At 57.3% G+C, this 24,821-nt stretch overlaps 2 protein-coding genes and 1 long non-coding RNA gene across 3 annotated transcripts; all 3 read left to right on the top strand.

Annotated features, from left to right (window-relative positions):
* Positions 1 to 10,922: 10,922 nt before the first annotated feature.
* Positions 10,923 to 13,838, top strand: LOC116437171 (serine/threonine-protein kinase pim-1-like; the record flags this gene model as incomplete). Its single annotated transcript, XM_032094782.1, has 6 exons — positions 10,923 to 11,450; positions 11,568 to 11,618; positions 11,824 to 12,190; positions 12,844 to 13,020; positions 13,269 to 13,418; positions 13,644 to 13,838. Coding segments are annotated over 5 exons (1,230 nt in total), but the record flags the coding sequence as incomplete, so codon positions are not given.
* A 163-nt stretch (positions 13,839 to 14,001) lies between these two features.
* On the top strand, positions 14,002 to 15,266 carry LOC116437185. Its single transcript, XR_004237206.1, has 2 exons — positions 14,002 to 14,511; positions 14,799 to 15,266. It is a non-coding gene; the product is annotated as an uncharacterized LOC116437185 (long non-coding RNA).
* Positions 15,267 to 17,683: 2,417 nt separating this feature from the next.
* LOC116437136 (serine/threonine-protein kinase pim-2-like) lies at positions 17,684 to 24,566 on the top strand. Its single transcript, XM_032094694.1, has 8 exons — positions 17,684 to 17,751; positions 19,696 to 20,749; positions 20,867 to 20,917; positions 21,123 to 21,489; positions 22,144 to 22,320; positions 22,569 to 22,718; positions 22,901 to 23,811; positions 24,099 to 24,566. Exons 1-6 carry the CDS (start codon positions 17,684 to 17,686, stop codon positions 22,673 to 22,675), a joined length of 1,824 nt encoding a protein of 607 aa, XP_031950585.1. The 3' UTR covers positions 22,676 to 22,718; positions 22,901 to 23,811; positions 24,099 to 24,566.
* The last annotated feature ends 255 nt before the right edge of the window (positions 24,567 to 24,821 follow it).

The raw sequence follows: 24,821 nt of genomic DNA, 5'->3' as shown, positions 1-24,821 counted from the left end.
TGAGCAGAGTCTGACTCGGATTGGTGTGTTAATGAACCACCACAAAGGCAGTGTAGGATACTGTGTGCCCTTGCGCACAGTGACCCCTGCTAAAAATTTGTCCCAATCCGTACGCCCCAAGCTGCCAACACGTCCCGTCCCCAAAGGTTAAGGGGAGTGGTGGCAACATAAGGCCTAATTGTAGCTGTGTGCCCCTCTGAGTCCTTCACCATCACAGGCCGTTCGCTTCAATAGCTCTGTGTGGTTCCTCCTAATCCTGCGATGGCCGATCCCACTGGGGGTAGAGGCCATGAGGGAGGCCACGCAGAGAAGGAGATGATCGTTACATCAGCACCAGTATCAATCAAACCTCGAAGCTGAATCCGGGGTGGACGGACGTTCGGCAGGATCAGGGTACGTGTCATCTGTGGCCTTTGGTCAGAGATGTCTGCGGTCCAGAAGGCCTGCGGAAGTCCCGTAGATCCACTGCCGTTATCTTCATGAGTTTGTTGCTCTATCCTGGGGACACAAGACTTAAAAGGCACTAATTTAGCAAGGCAGGTCTTTTCAGGAATAGTTACAGGGGATTTTTGCATGGAGACCATAGCGCAAATCTGACCTTTAAAGTCAGTGTCTGTAACTCCTGAGTGCACTAAGATTCCTTGATGGGCAACATCAGGTTTTCCCACCAGCATTGCACTGGATCCCTGGGCTAAGGGTCCATATGCATCCAAGGGAACCTTATAAATATCGCTAGAGTCTAAGGCGACTGCGGCTGCGGTGTGGATGTCAAACCCGTCTGATCCGTGAGTGCCATCTGATCCCTGGGTGCTGTCTCTAGGATGGCTGGGTAGGCCTGTGCCTGTACCTGTGCCACTCTCTGGGGGAGCGACTGCATCGGAGAGCAATTCCCCCTCCTTGCACCCCGGCGGAAGTTTCCTGACAAAGGCTGACCATCGGCATGAGTCCGGGATCTACAATAGTCCGAGCAATGCCCTGGTCTGCCACACCTCTTGCACTTGGGGGATCGCTGTGTTCTCTTTTTGATCTTGGGGGATCGCTGTGTTCTCTTTTTGGCTCAGCTTAGGCCACTTCCGTTTCTTCACCTGTTTTGGTTGCTTTGGTTCACTATCAGAAGATGTGTGAACAGGCTGCAGGAGCGCAGCCAAAGCAGACCTTCTCTGGTTCCCAGATCCCACCTTAGCGCAGGCTTCGACCATGTCTGTTACCTCAGGATCCCCTGGTAAGGCATCTATGATTTTTCTGCACTCCTCGTTTGCGTTATCTCTCACTAACTGCCTTAACAACAACTGTCTTAACCCGTCATCTTCAATCTGCTTCTCGAGAGAAGCAGAGACTTTCTCTACAAAAGAAAGGAATGACTCTGATTTCCCTTGAACTATTTCAGTATATTGCTTTCTGGGTGCTGACAACTCTATGGTTTTCCACAGGGCAGCCATGCCGACCTGTTGATATTGCTTCAGGACACTAGAGGACAAGGTACCCTGTAGGCTGGGATCAGAGAAGGGACCAGTCCCCATCAAAGCATCCCTTCCTGCTGTCCGTCTAGGATCAGCAGCAGGGAGCTGCATATTCCCTAATGCAGCCTTGTTGGCCAGCTTTCTCCAGGTTTTCTCAAAAACTGTAAGTTGTACAGGTTGAAATAGAATTTGACCTAAGTGTCTGATATCAAATGGAGAAAGCAAATTTGTATTTATCACCCTTATTATCTGCATAACCTCAGCAGAACCTAGCCCATATCATGCCACCTTGGATTGGAGGTCCTGGGCAACTTTCCAAGCAATTACCTCATGCTTATCACACTCGCCAGAATCTGGGAGAGCCTTATACACTGGGAAAGCTCGGATCTCCCCTTTTGGGGAATCCCTACCATCCTGAACTTCTGGCACAGCCTGCGGATGGAGTGTAACAGCTCCTCGGTTACCCCCAGAATCCTCAGATCTATTTGGCATTCGAAGTGTTTCCAATAACCTCCAGTTGCCCTCCTCCAATGCTCGCATCTTAACTGACTCTAAGAAGCGACTGTAATGGGTTGGACGCACTGTTACCGTGCAGTACTGAAAGGTCCAGGGGCGAGACTGGCACAGCCTTTTCCTTCGCCGTGCGGCTACAGCCGCCTGACGACCTGGGGCCAGAACCTCATCTGCCTCACTGCCTGACAGTGAGTCATCAGGCAAAGGCAACTCTGAGGTGCTGGGAGTGAACAGAAATGGACAGGGAGGGGCACTTTGGCTAAGTTCACTAGAGGCAGAACAGACAGCACAGACTGCAGTTGGCTACGCTGCAGTTTGAACAGCAGCCTCTTTATGGGATGCTATCTTGGCCAGTCCCGGTCGAGCCGGTACTGGAGCTGCTACTGCTGTCTCTGGGGTTACGGCCGCGCTCAGCGCCGCGCTTGTCTCTTGCACCGCAGCCGTGCTCAGCGTGGTTGCTGCCGAAACCGCTCCTGTTTCACGCTCCCCGGCCGCAGTTGGCGCCATGCTCCCCGGCTGCCGCTCTGCGGCCGCCGCCGCTTCCGGGTTTTCCTGCCGCATGGCCTCCTGGTTTGGAGCCGTGGCTCCCGCTGGCGGCGTGGGCAGCGCTGGCGGCGCGGGCTTGGCGCGTCCCGCACGGCAGAGTGCCTCTGGCATCCGCTGCAGTAGCAAGCTGAACAGGTCCTCCAACCTTTGGGATATGTTCGGTGACTCTGTCAGCAAAGGCAGATGCTGTATTAAAAGGTCGATGGCTCAGTTCTGCAGTGGTGCAGAACAGTCCAGCGCCAAGGAGGGCAGCGGACCACACCCAGGCAGTGTCGGCGCAGTCTCGCCCGGTGCTACGCCAGCTAAGAAGTTAGATCCAGGTGCATTCGCAACCGAGCTAGGAGCCGCTCTGGGGGTCCAAGTTGCTAAACCGCTAATTCGCGGCCCTGGATAAGCCGTGGCTGCCACCGAGCTGAGCAGTAAGGCAGGCTGTGCACCCTCCCGCTGCCCTGACCCCCCCGCCTCTGCCGGCACTGGGTCCCTGGGAGCCATGGAGTCCTGCGATTGTGCAGGGCTAGGCGGCGCAGGCTCTGCCTGTGGAGCCGGGGGAGGTTTTCCAAATCCACCATCATTTGCCCTGGTAGCCTGGTCCGCGGGGTCCCCCCCAGACGTTCCTCCATCACTCATCACCGAAATAGGCAAGCCAGCCCTGCTGTCACAGTCAAGGTCTGTCAGCAGGATATATAACGAACGCCAGGTTTTGTATAATTCTAACGCTGCCGGCTCCCCTGTCGGGAGCTCGTGTTGGACAGCAGAGCCGAGTTCCTGCCATAAGGCAAAGTCCGGGGCAGTATCTCTGTCCATGGAAATCCCTTTTAAGGTAGCCCAGTCTAATAATTCCCGAACTGAGTTTTCAGGACTGGAGGTGTGCATTATACTAAACACACCTTTCCAGACCAGTACCACAGCGTCGGTTTGTGAGCCGCTGTTCGCCATTTCTCAGTCCTGTCGGACCTCCCCGTCCCAAGGGGGAAGGGGAACAGCGTACCGCTAGAGGAATTCGGCTTGGCTCGCAGCATGCAGGACACATCAGAGAGTGCAGATCACATCAGGCAGCACCAAATATTACCGCAGGCCTGGTTCCTACGGTATATCACCGTGTCCTGCAGCTGTAGGGAGGAGGAGGAGGAGAAGATCCAGCAGGCAGGAATTGTGCAGCAAAATTGATTTATTTAATTATTTTACAAACTCTTTTATAGACTTTTTTCTTCATAGTCTAATTGCACAAAGGACCAGCCACCCCTTGGGGTCATTGGCTAAAATCGTAAAACATCCATTGTCAAAATATTTTTCTACTATACCATAAACAAGACTTTCCAAGGTTGCAGGTGGCTTGGTTGTTTACATTCTCTGCTACCTCTTCTGTGAGAGAGAAAAGTCTCTCACGGACTCAGAAAATAGCAAGAAAATCCTCGCTAGCAGCTTTTTTGTATCTACTGGCAGTGATGATTGCGGGCATTGCTGAGCTGCTCCTGCTGTGATTCTTTGCTAATGATTATGTGCTTTGCTGAGCTTATGCTTTTGTGATTCTTTGCAGATTTGCATTCTATAAATTACACAATTCCTTCAGTTGGTGTCTGTGTCTTTGGTGCTGACCCTGCCCACCGGCAAAACAGGGCCCCATCCTGCCTGATTGTTACCTGGGAAGACAAAAACCCTCACTCCAAATGTCCCCCCTTCCTCCTTGTTCCCCCCACTTTTTACACTCGCCATGATGTCCTGTGGTCTGGGATATGCCTGGGGTCAGTTGGGGTCACCTGTCCTGGCTGTGACCCCTGCCAAGCTCCCCCGCACCCCCAGCCCCTTGCCAGCGTGGCCGGACGAGGGGCAGGAAAGGCCTTGGCTCTGTGCAAGCTGAGCAAGAACAAAACCATCTCAGTGTGAGCAACGCTGTGCTCAGCACAGAGCCAAACACAGCCCCAGAGAAAGGCCTGGCAAGGAAATTCCCTCTGGCCCAGCCCACAGCAGCACCCCATGGCCACCCACCATCACCACAGCTCCATGGGTTCCTTTCCATGCCCCTGACCTGGCCACGGGACCTTGGGCTGGTGGCCACGGCACCTGACTGTGGCCCAGGGCTCCGTGCCCGTGTCCATGGCAGCAGTGCCCGGCCACGGGCCCTGAGTGCAGGTGAGCGTGCCAATGCCCATGGCAGCGGGGCCAAGCGTTGGTGTCCGTGGCACCAAAGTGAGGAACGGGTCCCTGTGGCCGCTGCCGTGGCACCTGAGGGCATCAGCGAGTGTCACTGCAATTGTAGCTGGCACCAGCCCCGGCACCGCTCTGTCCTGAGGGCTGCCATGGCAGCCGAGGGCAGCCACAGCTCTGCGGGCAAGTGGCCACGGAGCCTGACTGCAGCAATGGGTCCTGGGGGCGTTTCCAAGGGAACTGGAACTGCTGAGGGTTGCCATGGCATCCAACCTCCTGGGATGTCACACAGCCACCCTGGGATGTCATATAGCCAACCTGTGATGTCACAACCCATTCTGTGATGTCACAACCATTCAGTGATGTCACAGTCTGCTCTGTGATGTCAGTCCTATGCACTGTGATGTCACAGCCATATCTGCGATGTCACAGCTCACTGTGATGTCACATAGCCACCCGTGATGTCATAGCCACTCTGTGATGTCACACCACCCATCTGTGATGTCACAGTCCTCTCTGTGATATCACACAGCTGTTCTGTGATGTCCCCAATGACTCCGTGATGTCATACAGCCACCCTGTGATGTCACAACCCACTCTGCAATGTCACAGCCTGTTCTGGGATGTCACACAGCCACTCTGTGATGTCACACCAGCGCCCTGGGATGTCACAGCCTGCTCTGGGATGTCACAATTGCTCTGTGATGTCTGCTAGATGATGTCTGACCTCTGCCCTGTGATGTCAGAGCCCATTCTATGATGTCACAGCCTACTCTATGATGTCACAGAACTGCTCCATGATGTCACAATAGAGTCTGTGATGTCACAACCCCCTCTGTAATGTCACAGCCTGTTCTGGGATGGCCCAGCCGTCTCTGTGACATGATACCTATACCATGTGATGTCAAAGCCCACTCTGTAACGTCACACAGCCCCTTTCTGACATCACAGCGGCTCTGTGGTTCTATGACACAGACACAGGGGTTGTGAAAAACGAGGTTCATTCTTTATAAAATTTTAAGAGAAGTTTAATAAAAGGGACAATTAGGAGACAATAGCAAAAAGGGTATTATGGCCGGGCGCTTTGGCAGAGAGCCAAAGGCACACCTCTACATCCAAAAGATCATCTTTAAAAGTACATCTCTTATTGCATATCCATCACAATCATGCATGATTCACAAAGTCTTTGGAGTTTCTGTGTATCATCCCATCAGCCTTATCTTCCTCCTTGGCTCCACTATGTCTCTGCTCTCTCCATAAATGGTTCTCTCTGGTTTCTGGTTTTCTTCTTCTCTGATAAGACACTCCAGGAATGTGAAGACTTTCTCTGCCTATCTTTTCTAAATTGACTACATAAACAATAGACATTCTATGTCATGTATTACATTACAGAACCTCGGTAAAATTTTTCTAACATTAAGTAACATGTGAAAAGCCAACATCACAATACATTCATAACAATCCCTCACTTTCCCTTTTTTACAGCTCATTTGGCTTGAGCAGTATCCCTTGTTTTCTAGCCTTTATTATTTGCTCATTTTTTCCACAAATCACTCTTGCTTCTTCAAAGGGGTCTTTGGTATCATTTTGCTTCTTCAACACCATGATCTTTTGTGCCGTTCCTGATGCAGCCAATTTTGGTTCCACAGGCATTGGTACTATTTGCATGCCTTGGACAACAGTAGATATTAATCGAATAAAACAGGGGATCAGGCAAGGGAGAAATATCAAGCCTGCAGTGACACAAAAAAGGAAGAAGCTTCTTCCACACTTCTATTCCCAATACATTATCCCACCAGCTATGTTTTAGTGCAGATTCCCACTTTTGGACTGGTACATGGGCTATTTTCCTGATATTTTTGGCTATATCTTGGACTGCATCCCCATGGTCATCTATCTTCAAACAACAATCTGATGTATTAAATTTTCCACAAACACCTCCTTCTTCAGCCAATGGATAGTCTAAAGCCAACCTATTCTGATACACCGCAGCTCTTGTTTGGCTTTGTTGGCTAGCTAGTAATTCCAATGCCTGACCGGTTTGGTTCGTCACTATTTCTACAACTGCTTGGAGTCTTATAATCCGATTCAGCATGTAAATTGGGGTTTGATATCCCCGACTCCCATCTTGTGCCCAGGTGGCTGACCCATAGGTTTCAATTATGCGCTCAGCAGGCACTCCCTCGTCTCTCCATTTTTGAGATCCTCCAATCAATTCTCTTTTATTCCTTTTTAGATCCTCATATAACGCTGTCTGTGTCATTAATTGTTGTCTTCCCTGATGGGAGAGACGTTCAGATTTTTGCCAGGAGAAAAAAGGAGGCGAATGGGACTTCATGCTTCTCAGTCTCCAGAGAGGTGTTTATTAATTCTTATCTAAGGAGTACAAGCCACTGGTGTGGCCTAGACATAGCACAGAGCAGAGAATGCAGCAAGAAGACAACTTCTCAAGATTTCACAGCCTTTTTAAAGGTAAATTACCCCATGAAAACTTAAGACGCAAGATATTTCCACTTTTTTACCAAAGTCCAACAAGTTCCTAAGTCACATAGACAGGAACTGCGGAATTCTGTATCCAATCATCCCAGACCACTATTGCTGCAAAATATGGAGTTAGTGAAGAAGGAGAAAGAAGCTTTTAACTACAACTTATCCTCCATTTTGAGGTTTTCTACTTTTATCTATTTACTATGCAAATAGACCTAAAAACTAAAGTTTTCACCCTGTGATAATCTCACATAGTATTCCATCACCTAATTCGCACTACTGTAGATTCAAATTCTTCCCAGAGGTAAGGCAAATTTTCCTGTGGACAAAAGCCAAAACCAGTACTGTCCAGAGGGATAAAACTCTTCAAAACAGGCAGAGAAATATTCTCTGCATTCTGGGTTCCCACACTCATACACTGGTATTCCTAGTGGATCTCCATCTGGCTCTGGTAAAAGAAAGAATCCTGGGTGTATGATTCCCAGGGTACAACTCCCTTTCCACCGAGAGGGGAGCTTTGCATATGCCCTTTTTCCACATATCCAAAATAGGCCATCTGGTGCCTTCCAGTAATCAAATTTTTGTTGATTTATATTTTCCCAAAATTTTGATATGTCTGGGATCCCAAAATAAGGGTTTTTGTTTGCATTATTGCATTGAAAGTGTTTGATCTTATTGCTCTACTTACAATTCTCTTCCTTTGTTTTTCTCTGAGTCCAATACAGAGCTGGTTTCTCAGGAACCCACCAGGTAAAAGTTCCATTACTGACTTTATATCTCTTACAGGGAGTATTTCCTACTTTGTAAAGGAAATTGTTCCTGGTACGCCAGAGACACTCTCTCCTATCACCGTTGAACTCAGTACCCACCCTTCAGGTCTGTTGTCTCCCCTTATCTTTGTCTGATTCCACTCAAGGAGTTCTATTGGGCTCAAGCTACTGCCTTTCCATGACCATTCCTCTGTCATCAGAGGCCCTCCACAGACCCAGCAGTTGGTTACATTAAGCTCCTTACCTATCCTTCCCCCTAATTCCACAAACAGGTGTTTTCCAAATTTTGAGATATCCTTTTCATTTTCTAATTGTTGCTTGAGTTTCACACACATGTCTTGAATTGGGGTCAATATAGAGTTAGACTGCTGTGCTAGCTTTGCCTTCTTGTTTACCAGTTGTTCTTTTACTAAGCCTGAGACTTTATTCCCAACAATATACGTGAAACAAATCCATCTTTCCCTTTATGGACATTTACTTCCCAACCTGCTACAACTTGTTCCTAAATTTTCTAATTTAGGAAGTACTAATCCAGTACTTTTTCCCATTCTGTGTACAGTTTCCTACTTTGGATGGGTTGTAACAGTGGCTGTTGACATGGGTATGCACAACGAAAAAGGAACCTTAGTGTTTTCCATATCCAGCTTTGGGTAACGCCTATGGCATGGCTGTGTCGGTATCCCCAGAGGGAAGAGACAAAAAAGGAGTGACAGGTAAAGGAATAACAGAGCTCCGATATGGCTCATACCTCCACCTCCCATGCCTATGGGGTTGCTACCCACAGCAGGGGTATATGATCTCCTTGGTGGCAGCTACAGTGGTCAATTCGGTCTTGCCTTTTATTTCCTCATCACTTCCTTTTTGCTAATTTCCAGGCAAATTGCTTTTGACACTTCTTAATTGCAGCTTCCCACCGTTCCTCAGGTATCTCCCATTCAACAGGCACTAGTAATTCCCATCAGCAAAGCAAGGTTACTATTTCAGCTGTTCTTTGTTCTTCCTGGATGGGGAATAGATCTGGCGTTCGACACTTCATGCAATGAGAGCGTCGTTTTTGTGAACTACTACACCAGTATTTATTACACTCTAGACATTTACATTTAACCCAGCTAGCATGTCCAGTATTGGGATGAATCAGACAGGGTATATGGTATGGCACTGTTGGAAGTGACAATTCCTCCTCCTTTTTAAATAAGTCACAGGCTAAGGCCAGAATATGGGAACTCTCTGACTGAAATAGTCCTGATCCTCCTGTTTGGAGTGGAAGTATTCCTCCCCAAGGAGGGTATTGGAGGTGTCTCAGGACTTGTCCAGGCAACACTTGAAATCACTGATACAAGCTTGGCCTTATTTCCCAATCAGGTGGGGTTCTTGGTGTATCCCTTGGATCATTTGAGTCTTCCCAATGCATTACCACCCAGTTCCCGCTTAAGAGTTAACTTGGTATCACCAGACTTAGATGTTATAGTCCGCTCCTTGGGTTCTTCCTCGGGTCCTTTGATTCTGCTGGCATGGATCCACCCTCGCTCCTTGGTCTGGATCGCTGCCTCAGTCGTCAGTAGCACTTGAAAAGGACCTTCCCATTGTGGAGTTAAAGATTGCTCTTCCCACGTTTTTACTAGTACCCACTCCCCTGGATGGATATTATGCATTTTGAAGTCTAAAGGTGTGGTTTGAGGGATTATCCCTTTCAACTGCAAATCTTCAAGGGTCCTTGCAATTGTGTTGACATATCCTTTAACACTCATTTCCCCTACTTCATAGGTAGCAGTTTCATGTTGGGTGGTCAGAAAGGGTAACACAAACATCATTTTGTAAGGTGACACTCCCAGGTCTGACCTGGGTTGTGTCCGAACCCTCAATAAAGCCAGAGGTTGGCATTTTACCCACGACATTTGAGTTTCTATTATTAATTTAGTTAAGGTTCTCTTTAAAGTTTGGTTCATCCTCTCTACCTGTCTTGAACTCTGTGGGTGCCATGGGGTATATAGTTCCCACTTTATTCCCAAGGCTTGAGTTAGCTGCTGTAGAAATTTGATGAAAAGTGTGTCCCTCTATCTGAGTCTATCCTATTACTCTTTGCATACCTGAATGAAAAAATGACACCAAAAACCCCTTTAAAGAAGCAAGAGTGATTTGTGAAAAAAACCAGCAAATAATGAAGGCCAGAAAACAAGGGATACTGCTCAAGCCAAATGATCTGTAAAAAAAGGAAAAGGGAGGTACTGTTATGAATGTATTGTGATGTTGGCTTTTCACATGTTACTTAATGTTAGAAAAACTTTACCTAGGTTCTGTAATGTAATACATGACATAGAATGTCTATTGTTTATGTAGTCAGTTTAGAAAAGAGGCAGAGAAAGTCTTCACATTCCTGGCGTGTCTTATCAGAGAAGAAGAAAACCAGAAACAAGAGAGAAGAATTTATGGAGAGAGCAGAGACAGAGTGGAGCCAAGGAGGAAGATAAGGCTGATGGGAAGATTCACAGAAACTCCAAAGACTTTGTGAATCATGCATGATTGTGATGGATATGCAATAAGAGATGTACTTTTAAAGACGATCTTTTGGATGTAGAGGTGTGCCTTTGGCTCTCTGCCATTGTCTGCTATTGTCTCCTAATTGTCCATTTTATTAAATTTTTAAAAAAATTTACTAAGAGTGAATCTCGTTTTTCACAGTGACTCCGGTTCAGCCCCGGAGCGGAGCGGCCCGTGCTGCCCCGGGGCGCACGGGGCTCGGCCGTGGGGCGCGCGGGGGGGAACGGACAAACGGGCACCGGACACACGGACACGCGGACAAACGCTCCCAGCGCTTCAGCGGCAGCAGCAAAAGAGCAGCGAGTGGACAGACACTCTGCATCCCTTCTCCTGCCCGTCTTCTCCCTCTCCCAGTGTCTCGCACCCTCTCCCGCTCTCCCTTTCGTTCCCCAACCCCGCCTCCCGCGGCCTCCCTCTCCCCACGCCCGGCCGGGCCATGCCCCCGGCCCGCCCCCGGCCCCGGGCGGGGCTGCCCCCTCCCCGCCCCCGGGCGTCCCGCCGCGGTCCCGCCTCCGCCCGGCTCTCGCCGTCCTGGCTGTGGCGCTGCTGGGCGGGCATCAGCGCCTGGCTCCTGGGCACCATCGCCAGCCCCTGGCTCCGGCTGGCCCGACCCCGGCCCCGACCCCGGCCCCGGCCCCGGCCCCGGCCTCGGCTCCTGCCGGGGCCCGCCGGGGACACAGGCGGCGCGGCCGCTCCCGCCGCCTCCGCAGCGTCTTCCCCGCTCCGAAGTCCGCCGCTCTTGAGCGCGGCCGCCGGCCCCGAGCCGCCGGTGTCCGCTTCAAAAGAGCCAACATGTGGGGATGGCCGGCCCGGGGCGGTTGAGCGGCGCTCGGGGGCCGTTCCTGGCCCCGGGCCGAGCGCTGACGGCCGCGTCTCGCCGGCAGGGAAGGCGCAGCAGAGCCTGAAGGAGCGCTACCGGCTGGGTTCGCTGCTGGGGCGCGGCGGCTTCGGCAGCGTCTTCGCGGCGACGCGGCTCTCGGACGGCGCCCCGGTGAGTGGCGGGGCCGGCGGTGGGCGCAGGAGGCGGGGGGCAAAGGAGGAGGAGAAGGAGCATGGGGCTCGGCACGGCGGGCGGCGAGCTCAGCCCGCTGCTCCCCTTGCCTTGCAGGTGGCCATCAAACGGGTGCCACGGAACCGCATCCACCATTGGGGCCGGCTGGTGAGTGAGCGAGGGGCAGCGGGAGAAGCCGGGGCGCGACGGGCGGGGATGAGCCGAGGCCCGGCAGGGTGGAAGCCGCCAGAACGCCTCGAGGGAGAGCGGCCGTGGGGCCAGCGGAGCGCGCAGAGCGTCCCCGGCTGGCTGAGGGCTTGCCGAGCCCCGGCACGGCATCGGCCCCGCTGACGGCATCGTGCTCCTCCCCCAGCCCGACGGCACCCGAGCACCACTGGAGATCGTGCTGCTGGACAAGGTGTCCGCTGGCTTCCCCGGCATCGTCCAGCTCCACGAGTGGCTGGAGCTCCCCAGCAACGTGGTGATGGTGCTGGAGCGCCCGGAGCGGTCTCAGGACCTCCTGCACTTCATTTGGGCACGGGGCTTCCTGGGCGAGGAGGTGGCGCGGCACCTGTTCCGCCAGGTGCTGGAGGCCGTGCGGCACTGCACCAGCTGCGGGGTCCTGCACCGGGACATCAAACCAGAGAACATCCTGGTTGACCTGGCCACCGGGCAGGCCAAACTCATCGACTTTGGCTGTGGCACCTACCTGCAAGCCGCAGCCTACACCAGCTTTGCAGGTGAGCCCACGCAGGGGGAGGCTCCTGGTAGCGGCATCTCAGAGCCCAACAGCTCACAGCCCAAGCCGGCTGTGGCCCGGGGGATTGTCCCTTTTGCTGCCAGTCATGGCAGCCGGAGTCTTCAGCTGAGCTGCTTTTGAGCGGCGCTGGCTGAGGGCCCATCTTCCAGCCCTGCTGGCAGCCTTTGCCAGCCCCTCTGCCCAGGACTGGCGCTGGGGCTGGGGCAGCCAGCGCCACAGAAACACCCGTGGGTGGGGGTAGCAGAGAGGGGGGGCCAGAACCTGTGCTCCAGCCCGTTTGGTGTGCAGGCGAGACAGGGCTCGGACTGCTCTGCTGCCCGTGCTTGCCTTGGCTTAAGAATGGTTTCTGGGGCAGTGCAGGCAGGGAGGATGAAAGCGTGGTTTTTCCCCAGCACGGAGTGCGTTTTTCCTTTGCATGGAATGCTCGGGCCTTGCCAGGGCTTCCGCTGCCCTCTTGCGACACCAGCGGCTTCTTTTCCAACCCCCAGTTTGTACACAAGCCCCAGGTGCTGGCGAGAGGGCAGCGGGTCACGCCGCATGCCGCTGGTGCGGCCCCCGCATGCCCAGGGATGCTGGGGCGAGGCTCTGGGAGCAGGCAGCGTCCCCCTGAAGAACTCCATCTCTATTCCACAGGAACACCGTCCTACAGCCCCCCGGAATGGACGCACCTCGGCTGGTACCACGGCGAGGCAGCGACCGTCTGGTCCCTGGGCATCGTGCTGCACCAGATGGTCTGCGGGGAGCACCCTTTCAGGAGGGGCTGGAACAGCACCTGGGGCCGGCTCTCGCTCCCACGACGGCTCTCTCCAGGTGGATCCTCGTCTCTGCAGCACGGGGGGAATAGCAGTGCTGGGAGACAGCAGCGGGCTCAGGAGCATGCCACACTGGCAGCTGCTGAGGAGGTGGCAATGTCCTGCTCCCCTCCAAAAGAAAGAATTGATGGCAAAGTTTAGGCACAGCCCTGAGCACACGCAGCACGGCCTGGCCATGGCAAGAGTGGGGCAAAGCGGACAGGAGCCTTCTGCAACTGACTGGTGCTTTCTGCTTTCTCTGCGCAGAGTGCCAGGATGTCATCCGACGGTGTTTATCCGTGCTCTCCTCGGAAAGGCCCTCATTAGAAGACCTGTCCTGTGATCCTTGGATGCAGGATATTCGCGTGCCGTAGGAGAATGGAGAGAGCCACACGCACGCTTTGAGCCAGGGAGCCGGTAAGTTCCAGCTGCACACGTGCCTTGGCAAGAGGCAGCAAAGAAAGGCAGAGTTTTTGTCCTGCCTGAATCGCTGCGCAGGGCTCCTCAGCTGGGCACGCGCAGCCCTGCTGCTGGAGCTGAGCTGCTCTTCCCAGCACTGGTGGCCCCCATGGCAGCTGCTTTTGCTTGTCCTGCTTCAGCGACAGCCGGGGCCCTGGGCAGAGCACTGACAGCCTGCTCCAGCCCCAGGGAAGAAGAAGCCCCTGGAGAAGCTGTGCCAGGTGCGGCTGCTGCTGCTGGAGACATGGAGGGTGACATCAAGGATGACAAGCTCTTCCTCCACCTGGCAAGCTGAAGATGATGGACTTCAATTGTGGCACCTTCTCCAAAGCCAGGCTCCACGGCGAATTTGCAGATGAGTCCACACGCAGGGGGCTGCTCCCAGATTTGTGCATTGCACAGCCTGGCCGGGAAGCAAAGGTTCCCCCCTTTGCTGGGGCGGATGCAACCAATTCTTCAGTCGGCTGCCAAGCTGCTTTTTGGCAGGGCTGGGGGATAGATAGGCTGGGCTGGTTTTGAACTGGGAGTCTGCTCCTGGCCCTGCCAACAGCCCCCAGCAGCCACCGTGCCCCGTGCTGGGGCTGGGGCAGCCGGCCCGACACAAAGCAAGCCCCATGGTGGGAGCAGAGGTTGGACAGCAGAAGCTGTGCATGGGCTGCTTTGCTCTGCAGGCAAGGAAGGGCTTGGGCTGCTCCACTGCCCTTGTTGGCTTTGGGCTCAGCATGACTTTTGGGGGCAGTGCAGGGGGAAGGGAGAAAGCGTGGGCTGCCCTGGCCCGTGGGTGGGTTTTTCCCTCGCATGGCGGGCTTGGGCCTTCCTCAAGGCCCCAGCAGAGAGAAGATTTTTTACCTTTTTCCTTGTTTCCCCTTTTTGTCTGTAATCTCTTTTCATTGATTTATGGTTTGTTTTTCCAAAGGAAGCCTTCTAGGTGCTGTCGGGTCCGGATGGCGAAGTGCTTGGGAGCAGCTGCGGCGTGGGTGGGACGTGCCCTTGGAGAAGGCTGAGGACAGCGTTTGGGAGCAGCTTTTCTTCCGGCGGCGGGAGGCGTGAGGTGGGTGCCCGTCCTCTTGGCACGGCTGGGATAAGGGCTTTTGGGAGACGGCAGCGAGCGCAGCAGCATCCCGCTCTGGGCAGCTGCTGAGGAGGTGGCTGTGCCACGGCCGGCTGCAGGCTGGGCACGTGTCCTGCCCTCCTGCTCTGCTCCCAGAGGCAGCAATGCTGGGCAGCTTTGGGCAGCGCTCTGAGCACGGCCAGCACGGCCTGGGCACCGCGGGCGGCTGGGACAAGGGGGACAGGAGCCTTCAGCCGACGGGCGCTTTCTGCTTTGTCTCCTTGCAGCCCGGCTCTGTGGATGCTGAGGCTGCTCTGGGCTCCGCCAGGGCTCTGCTGTGGCTCAGCCCCGGGGCCACGAGAAGCCAAAGAAGAAACGCCGTGACCTGCAGCAGAGACGTGCTTGAGCAGCTCGGCAGTGCAGCTCACGTTTGCAGAGCGTGCACCTCCAGGGGAAAATATGCCACCCCCCAATAACAAACTTGTTCAGTAACTTCTGAAATGAAATCAGTCTGGGATGACCCCCAATGACATTTTTCAGCTTGCTCAAGCTGAAGCTCAGCCCTTCTCTGAACAGTTCTCTCCCCCACCTGCCTTTTGCTCCACAAGTGCTCCCTCTTTCCCCCAGTGAGTTCCCAGCTCACTGCAGTCCCCATTGCACTGTAGCCTTCCTTGATGCCCCTGGCCACGAGGAAGAGTGAGCCCCAGGTTTAGGGACTCATGTTGTCACTGGCTGAAGAACAGCAATGTCTCAGAGGTCTGGTGAGATTTGGGTGTCATTCAGAGCTGCTCTCCAGGCCTCAGCTCTGCTCACTGCTGGGTTCCCACTCCCTTTTCCTCGTTCTTCACAGAGCAGCATGAGCTCTGTGAATGCCCTTGACTCTCGCCACTCTTCCCAGCCCAGCCACCCAGCCCAGTCAGGCTTAAGCTGGAGCTTCTCTGTCTCCTCTGGCACTCCAGTGCAGTCCCCTCTGCGGGGAGCAGCAGCCCCAGAGCGCAGCACACAGCAGTGCAGGCCGCACCTGGAGCAGCTCCCTGCAGCCATGGCCTGGCTCTTTGTGGCAACCAAATGCTCCCTGTGTGCAGCTGTCCCTGGAGGATGGTCCCAGGGCAGAGCCCAGCCGGGCTCCCACTGCATCCCCTGGAGCCTGGGGCAGACAGCGCTCGCAGAGCTGAGGTTCATGGTGAGCACCCAGAGCTGTGGCTCGCAGTCGGTGTTTGCAAGCGTTGTGATCTCATCTCCTGTGACCTGTGGGGAAAAGGAGCTGTGCAGCCAGGCCAGCGCTGCTCCTCTGGGCAGGGACGAGGCTGAAGGCCTTTCCTGTTGCCGAGGAGGCGGCATGAAGCCTTAGCGGGGCCTGGCAGCTGTGGAGCCGGATCTCGCCCGCTGTCCGGGACTCGCTGCCCACCAACCGCCCCCACCCGCCGCGCTCCGTTCTGCAGGGACAGAAGGCTCTGGCTGTGCGAGGGTTTCCATCACGTCTGTGTACCCGTGGCTCTGCAACGCACACGGAGAGGGAAAGTGTCAGTCACGGTGCTGGCACACTCCTTCCTTTCCATACAGGACACGTCCCTGCGCACCCCGTGTGCGGATCTATTCAAAGGACAGGCGTGGATAGAGATTTCCCACGGAGCTCTGACTCTGGCGGAAGTCACCTTGTCAGCCAGCAGCCAGGGGATTTGTTTCCAAGCTCTGTGTCGTTCAGGGCCCAAGAGCTGAAGGGAGCAGCATTTAGAAGCAGTTCCCAGATTTCTAGGCAGCCAGTGGAGCTGACAAGCATCCGCGTAACTCGCCGTGTTCATCGGGAGGGGCTGCTGCTTCTTTGGGAATACGGCGCAACGGAGACACGAGACTTGGAAAAATCCCAGCTCTCTGTGGATTTGTGCAGCAGGGCTGGGGCTGCTCCCAAAGTTGCCTCGCCCCAATGACACAGCCGGACATGGGCTGAGGGGGGGCTGGATCAGGCTTTCTTGTCCACCTGCATGCCAGGAGTGAGCACAAAATCTACCTGCATTCTCTGCAGCATGCCATCCTGGAGCAGAGCCATTCCCAAAGGAAGCCGTGAGCCCGTGACAAGCCGGTGCCACAGTGGGATCCTGGCAGCACCTGTGGAAGCCGGGAGAGAGGAGCCCAGCTGGAGCAGGTTCCTGCCAGGATTAATCATCCCGTGGCTTCCCACCAGGGTCTCGTTGCTTCCAAAAGGCCCCACAGTGTCACTGTGGCCCCTCGGTTCCACCAGGTTCCATAGCGTCACTGTGGTGCCCAGGCTTCCGTCAGCTTCCCTAGCATCCCCACGGTCTGCAGGGCTCCCCGAGCTTCTGTGCTGGTGTCACAGTGGAGCCAGGGTTCCGTGTAGGTCCCCAGCATCACAAAGGCTCTCCTGGGAGCCACGGGTCAAAAAGCACCGTGGGTTCAGTGCAGCCCCGCTGTGTCACAGTGGCCGCTGGCTTCCACGAGCCCCCGCAGTGTCCCAGTGGGCCCGTGGCTTTAGGAGTGGGTGGCTGGGAGTTGGTGCCCCGCCAGCGGCTGGGGGAGAAGCAGCAGGGACAGCGTGCGGACAGTGCCATGGCCACTTCTGTGGCCACTCGTGTCTCTGTCCCAAGCACAGCCGTGGTGTGGAACACGGGCTCCTTTGGGTGTGCAGGTGGCAGTCACGGCCTGGAGCATGGCTGCTCCCGGGGGACACGCTGGGGCAGGAGGCTGCTGGAGATTCATTCCCCACACGCTGCAGCTCCTTGTCATGAGGTGCTCGGAGTGATTCTAAAGGCTGTTCCCACCAGGCACTTGTCTGACTTAGAGCTGTTGAGCTGTCAGCGGGAATGCAAAGGCCAAGCTCGGGAGCCTTTTGTCCTGGTGCCTTTCGTGTGTGAGCAGTCGCTGGTGCCGTTGTCTTTGGATCCTGACTCTGCGAGAGGGAAGGCTTAGGATGGTGCCTAGAGCTTAGAAGGAAAGTGCAAGTTAGGGCAAAGGAGTTCATCTTGCTCTTGGCGTGTGGGTGCAAAGAAGAGTCTGCACTTGCAAGGGGAAGATGAGGGAAATCTTTTTGTCCTGACACCGTTGATTTGAGAGCAGGGAAGTTTCCAAGTTGCCTCTGCCCTTGGGCTGCTTTCGAGCGGGGCTCGCAGTGATTCCTTCTTCTGCAAGTGGGCAGCGCTATCGTGTGCTTGTTTCGATGAGTGCTGACAGTGGCCAGGAAAAAGCCAAGCGCTTGGCTGGTGCGGCCCCAGTCGTGTGCGAGCAGTGGGTGGAAGAGCTCGGCTGTGCATCCTGCCTCTTGGAGACATAAAGGAATGTGATGCTGCATGCAGCGGGGAAGGAGGAGGAATCGTTTCGCTGTTGGCTGTGCAGTTTCTAGGCTGCAAAAGAAAAGGCAATTCCAGCAGGGCCTCTTTCTTTAGAACCTTTTCTGTGCCATCAGCTGCTCAGCATGGAACTCACACCCTCTGAAATGCATCCAAATCCCTGAAGATATGCTTTTGCTCTCAAGCTCAGTGTACCAGCTTACCCTCTCGTTTTTGCATAGCCCAAACCCCCTTGCAAACATCCAGCAGCTGCTTGTCAAGAAAAAGTCCTAGAACAAAAAGCCACTGCTGGCTTTCATAGCCCCTTTGCTGTCTAGGAACTAGAGGAAACAAGCTAGTGATAGGCACTTTCTTTCTCAACTCCATAGAGCGCATCCTTCTCTCCAGGTGGCAGAGTCCTTGGCGGAAGTGAAGCATCTCCAGCTGCAGTTCAGACTGAGCCATGTGCCAGGACAGGAAACGTTTGCTGACCTTCCCTCTTCCCTGTGCAACAGGATTCTCGCAGCCCAGTCACTTTCACACACCTTCGCTATCCCTGAGTCCAAGCACCTAAAGCTCCCACAGACAGACGTGTCAGGAAGGAACACGTTCCAAAAGCACCCCCTTCTCCTATCAGCATAGAAATTGTGCACAACACGCTGCGGCACTGAACTGATTTTGGGGGGTCGTGTGTCCCCCCCAGCCCCGCTGTCACTCTGCCCCTGCCCGGCTGCTCCCAGTGTTCCCAGGAAGTCTTCCCAGTTCGCCCCGGTCCCGTTGATTGGGGAACAGTGGGAAGGGACTTTGGGGGATCCCGCGCGGGGACCGAGAGTGGAGGGGGCGGAACCGGCCCCAGGATGGATCGGGAATGGGGACCCCCGCGTGTCACCCTTGTGTCGCCCCCCCGGGGGGGTCCTTGGGAGGCACCTCAACCCCAAATCGGCACCCAGCGAACCCCAAAGGCGCAGAGACCCCCCCCTAAGCCGCCCCACAGCCCCCACCGACCAACCAAAATTCCCCGCGAGTGTCAGATAATCAGAGAAGGCGCTGAACAACCTTCAGGCAATCAGAGCGCGCGGCGCTGGTGACTCACCAGTTGCCAGGCAGACCCGCAGCGCCCAGCGCTCCCCACCCGGACCCCACCTGCGCCCCCCCTCGCCCCCAGCGCCCCCCGCCAGGGGAATTTGGGGAGGGGGCGCGTGGGGGGCTCCCAGGACCGGGCCCACAGCCCAGCCCTGCCCCAGCCCGACCTGTCCGGGCTCCATCCCTGCTCCTCCCGCGGGATGCGACCGCGCTGGGAAAACGGGGGGCCAAGGGTGGGCGCTGGGCCCGGGGGGAGCAGGAGAAGGGATGGGGGAGGAGGAGAAGGAGAAGGAGGCATCTTTTAATGGTATTTTATTGAGTGTCATTTTTTAGAGACCAGGACCAATACTCCCCGGGCGTCAGGGCGAGTCCCTCAGGGCTGTGGGGCCCTGCTGCCGGCTCACCCCGTGCCAGCCCAGCGCCAGCGCTCAGCGGGGCTTTGGCTTCCCGTGCCCTTTCCCGTGCCCTTTCCCGTGTCCCCAGCCCAGCGTCACCACCCCCGTGTCCCCAGGTCGTGCCCCACCCCTCCCCCCCTCCCCCTCTGTCGAGACATGGAGGATGAGAATTTCCCCACCATCCACCCCAAAGGTTCCCCCGAGGCCATTTCCTCTCGTCCTTTCCCTTGGCAGCAGAGCCCCAGCCCTCCTGGCTGCCCTCTCCTGTCAGGGACTTGGAGAGAGCCAGCTCCCCCCTGAGCCTCCTTTCCTCCAGGCTCAGCCCCCTCAGATCCCTCAGCTGCCCCTCAGAAGTCCTCCAGACCCTTCCCCAGCTCCATTCCCATCTCTGGACATGCTCCAGCCCCTCCATGTCTTTCTTGCAGTTTGAAGCCCAATCGCTGCCCTGTCGCTGCAGGTGCCAAAACCCCAGGGAGACTCCTTGGAAATGGGGGTAGAGAGGAGCCCTTCAAAGGGAAACGTGTGCAAAAACGCTCCCAATGGCCGAGCGGGTTTGCTGTGGCTGCGGGAGGAAGAGATGCTCCGGGACTCCGCCTCGGCCCCGGAGCGGAGCGGCCCGTGCTGCCCCGGGGCGCGCGGGGCTCGGCCGTGGGGCGCGCGGGGGGGAACGGACAAACGGGCACCGGACACACGGACACGCGGACAAACGCTCCCAGCGCTTCAGCGGCAGCGGCAGCAGCGGCAGCAGCGGCAGCAGCGGCAGCAGCACAAGAGCAGCACAAGAGCAGCGAGTCCACGAACCCTCTGCGTCCCTTCTCCTGCTCCTCCTCTCCCTCTCCCAGTGTCTCGCACCCTCTCCCGCTCTCCCTTTCGTTCCCCAACCCCGCCTCCCGCGGCCTCCCTCTCCCCACGCCCGGCCGGGCCATGCCCCCGGCCCGCCCCCGGCCCCGGGCGGGGCTGCCCCCTCCCCGCCCCCGGGCGTCCCGCCGCGGTCCCGCCTCCGCCCGGCTCTCGCCGTCCTGGCTGTGGCGCTGCTGGGCGGGCATCAGCGCCTGGCTCCTGGGCACCATCGCCAGCCCCTGGCTCCGGCTGGCCCGACCCCGGCCCCGACCCCGGCCCCGGCCCCGGCCCCGGCCTCGGCTCCTGCCGGGGCCCGCCGGGGACACAGGCGGCGCGGCCGCTCCCGCCGCCTCCGCAGCGTCTTCCCCGCTCCGAAGTCCGCCGCTCTTGAGCGCGGCCGCCGGCCCCGAGCCGCCGGTGTCCGCTTCAAAAGAGCCAACATGTGGGGATGGCCGGCCCGGGGCGGTTGAGCGGCGCTCGGGGGCCGTTCCTGGCCCCGGGCCGAGCGCTGACGGCCGCGTCTCGCCGGCAGGGAAGGCGCAGCAGGGCCTGAAGGAGCGCTACCGGCTGGGTTCGCTGCTGGGGCGCGGCGGCTTCGGCAGCGTCTTCGCGGCGACGCGGCTCTCGGACGGCGCCCCGGTGAGTGGCGGGGCCGGCGGCGGGCGCAGGAGGCGGGGGGCAAAGGAGGAGGAGAAGGAGCATGGGGCTCGGCACGGCGGGCGGCGAGCTCAGCCCGCTGCTCCCCTTGCCTTGCAGGTGGCCATCAAACGGGTGCCACGGAACCGCATCCACCATTGGGGCCAGCTGGTGAGTGAGCGAGGGGCAGCGGGAGAAGCCGGGGCGCGACGGGCGGGGATGAGCCGAGGCCCGGCAGGGTGGAAGCCGCCAGAACGCCTCGAGGGAGAGCGGCCGTGGGGCCAGCGGAGCGCGCAGAGCGTCCCCGGCTGGCTGAGGGCTTGCCGAGCCCCGGCACGGCATCGGCCCCGCTGACGGCATCGTGCTCCTCCCCCAGCCCGACGGCACCCGAGCACCACTGGAGATCGTGCTGCTGGACAAGGTGTCCGCTGGCTTCCCCGGCATCGTCCAGCTCCACGAGTGGCTGGAGCTCCCCAGCAACGTGGTGATGGTGCTGGAGCGCCCGGAGCGGTCTCAGGACCTCCTGCACTTCATTTGGGCACGGGGCTTCCTGGGCGAGGAGGTGGCGCGGCACCTGTTCCGCCAGGTGCTGGAGGCCGTGCGGCACTGCACCAGCTGCGGGGTCCTGCACCGGGACATCAAACCAGAGAACATCCTGGTTGACCTGGCCACCGGGCAGGCCAAACTCATCGACTTTGGCTGTGGCACCTACCTGCAAGCCGCAGCCTACACCAGCTTTGCAGGTGAGCCCACGCAGGGGGAGGCTCCTGGTAGCGGCATCTCAGAGCCCAACAGCTCACAGCCCAAGCCGGCTGTGGCCCGGGAGATTGTCCCTTTTGCTGCCAGTCATGGCAGCCGGAGTCTTCAGCTGAGCTGCTTTTGAGCGGCGCTGGCTGAGGGCCCATCTTCCAGCCCTGCTGGCAGCCTTTGCCAGCCCCTCTGCCCAGGACTGGCGCTGGGGCTGGGGCAGCCAGCGCCACAGAAACACCCGTGGGTGGGGGTAGCAGAGAGGGGGGGCCAGAAGCTGTGCTCCAGCCCGTTTGGTGTGCAGGCGAGACAGGGCTCGGACTGCTCTGCTGCCCGTGCTTGCCTTGGCTTAAGAATGGTTTCTGGGGCAGTGCAGGCAGGGAGGATGAAAGCGTGGTTTTTCCCCAGCACGGAGTGGGTTTTTCCTTTGCATGGAATGCTCGGGCCTTGCCAGGGCTTCCGCTGCCCTCTTGCGACACCAGCGGCTTCTTTTCCAACCCCCAGTTTGTACACAAGCCCCAGGTGCTGGCGAGAGGGCAGCGGGTCACGCCGCATGCCGCTGGTGCCGCCCCCCGCATGCCCAGGGATGCTGGGGCGAGGCTCTGGGAGCAGGCAGCGTCCCCCTGAAGAACTCCATCTCTATTCCACAGGAACACCGTCCTACAGCCCCCCGGAATGGACGCACCTCGGCTGGTACCACGGCGAGGCAGCGACCGTCTGGTCCCTGGGCATCGTGCTGCACCAGATGGTCTGCGGGGAGCACCCTTTCAGGAGGGGCTGGAACAGCACCTGGGGCCGGCTCTCGCTCCCACGACGGCTCTCTCCAGGTGGATCCTCGTCTCTGCAGCACGGGGGGAATAGCAGTGCTGGGAGACAGCAGCGGGCTCAGGAGCATGCCACACTGGCAGCTGCTGAGGAGGTGGCAATGTCCTGCTCCCCTCCAAAAGAAAGAATTGATGGCAAAGTTTAGGCACAGCCCTGAGCACACGCAGCACGGCCTGGCCATGGCAAGAGTGGGGCAAAGCGGACAGGAGCCTTCTGCAACTGACTGGTGCTTTCTGCTTTCTCTGCGCAGAGTGCCAGGATGTCATCCGACGGTGTTTATCCGTGCTCTCCTCGGAAAGGCCCTCATTAGAAGACCTGTCCTGTGATCCTTGGATGCAGGATATTCGCGTGCCGTAGGAGAAGGGAGAGAGCCACACGCACGCTTTGAGCCAGGGAGCCGGTAAGTTCCAGCTGCACACGTGCCTTGGCAAGAGGCAGCAAAGAAAGGCAGAGTTTTTGTCCTGCCTGAATCGCTGCGCAGGGCTCCTCAGCTGGGCACGCGCAGCCCTGCTGCTGGAGCTGAGCTGCTCTTCCCAGCACTGGTGGCCCCCATGGCAGCTGCTTTTGCTTGTCCTGCTTCAGCGACAGCCGGGGCCCTGGGCAGAGCACTGACAGCCTGCTCCAGCCCCAGGGAAGAAGAAGCCCCTGGAGAAGCTGTGCCAGGTGCGGCTGCTGCTGCTGGAGACATGGAGGGTGACATCAAGGATGACAAGCTCTTCCTCCACCTGGCAAGCTGAAGATGATGGACTTCAATTGTGGCACCTTCTCCAAAGCCAGGCTCCACGGCGAATTTGCAGATGAGTCCACACGCAGGGGGCTGCTCCCAGATTTGTGCATTGCACAGCCTGGCCGGGAAGCAAAGGTTCCCCCCTTTGCTGGGGCGGATGCAACCAATTCTTCAGTCGGCTGCCAAGCTGCTTTTTGGCAGGGCTGGGGGATAGATAGGCTGGGCTGGTTTTGAACTGGGAGTCTGCTCCTGGCCCTGCCAACAGCCCCCAGCACCCACCGTGCCCCGTGCTGGGGCTGGGGCAGCCGGCCCGACACAAAGCAAGCCCCATGGTGGGAGCAGAGGTTGGACAGCAGAAGCTGTGCATGGGCTGCTTTGCTCTGCAGGCAAGGAAGGGCTTGGGCTGCTCCACTGCCCTTGTTGGCTTTGGGCTCAGCATGACTTTTGGGGGCAGTGCAGGGGGAAGGGAGAAAGCGTGGGCTGCCCTGGCCCGTGGGTGGGTTTTTCCCTCGCATGGCGGGCTTGGGCCTTCCTCAAGGCCCCAGCAGAGAGAAGATTTTTTACCTTTTTCCTTGTTTCCCCTTTTTGTCTGTAATCTCTTTTCATTGATTTATGGTTTGTTTTTCCAAAGGAAGCGTTCTAGGTGCTGTCGGGTCCGGATGGCGAAGTGCTTGGGAGCAGCTGCGGCGTGGGTGGGACGTGCCCTTGGAGAAGGCTGAGGACAGCGTTTGGGAGCAGCTTTTCTTCCGGCGGCGGGAGGCGTGAGGTGGGTGCCCGTCCTCTTGGCACGGCTGGGATAAGGGCTTTTGGGAGACGGCAGCGAGCGCAGCAGCATCCCGCTCTGGGCAGCTGCTGAGGAGGTGGCTGTGCCACGGCCGGCTGCAGGCTGGGCACGTGTCCTGCCCTCCTGCTCTGCTCCCAAAGGCAGCAATGCTGGGCAGCTTTGGGCAGCGCTCTGAGCACGGCCAGCACGGCCTGGGCACCGCGGGCGGCTGGGACAAGGGGGACAGGAGCCTTCAGCCGACGGGCGCTTTCTGCTTTGTCTCCTTGCAGCCCGGCTCTGTGGATGCTGAGGCTGCTCTGGGCTCCGCCAGGGCTCTGCTGCGGCTCAGCCCCGGGGCCACGAGAAGCCAAAGAAGAAACGCCGTGACCTGCAGCAGAGACGTGCTTGAGCAGCTCGGCAGTGCAGCTCACGTTTGCAGAGCGTGCACCTCCAGGGGAAAATATGACACCCCCCAATAACAAACTTGTTCAGTAACTTCTGAAATGAAATCAGTCTGGGATGACCCCCAATGACATTTTTCAGCTTGCTCAAGCTGAAGCTCAGCCCTTCTCTGAACAGTTCTCTCCCCCACCTGCCTTTTGCTCCACAAGTGCTCCCTCTTTCCCCCAGTGAGTTCCCAGCTCACTGCAGTCCCCATTGCACTGTAGCCTTCCTTGATGCCCCTGGCCACGAGGAAGAGTGAGCCCCAGGTTTAGGGACTCATGTTGTCACTGGCTGAAGAACAGCAATGTCTCAGAGGTCTGGTGAGATTTGGGTGTCATTCAGAGCTGCTCTCCAGGCCTCAGCTCTGCTCACTGCTGGGTTCCCACTCCCTTTTCCTCGTTCTTCACAGAGCAGCATGAGCTCTGTGAATGCCCTTGACTCTCGCCACTCTTCCCAGCCCAGCCACCCAGCCCAGTCAGGCTTAAGCTGGAGCTTCTCTGTCTCCTCTGGCACTCCAGTGCAGTCCCCTCTGCGGGGAGCAGCAGCCCCAGAGCGCAGCACACAGCAGT

The sequence above is a fragment of the Corvus moneduloides genome, chromosome 33 (assembly GCF_009650955.1).
Source record: "Corvus moneduloides isolate bCorMon1 chromosome 33, bCorMon1.pri, whole genome shotgun sequence".
Lineage (NCBI taxonomy): Eukaryota > Metazoa > Chordata > Aves > Passeriformes > Corvidae > Corvus > Corvus moneduloides.
The sequence above is the reverse complement of the archived record's forward strand: the minus strand, read 5'-3'. Positions and strand labels throughout refer to the sequence as shown.

Coding starts and splice junctions, on each gene's coding strand:
- LOC116437136 (XM_032094694.1), top strand. CDS start 17,684: ATGAGTGCTGACAGTGGCCAGGAAAAAGCCAAGCGCTTGGCTGGTGCG. Junction 17,752..19,695: donor GCCCCAGTCGTGTGCGAGCA/GTGGGTGGAAGA, acceptor TCTTTCTTGCAG/TTTGAAGCCCAATCGCTGCC. Junction 20,918..21,122: donor TCCACCATTGGGGCCAGCTG/GTGAGTGAGCGA, acceptor CTCCTCCCCCAG/CCCGACGGCACCCGAGCACC.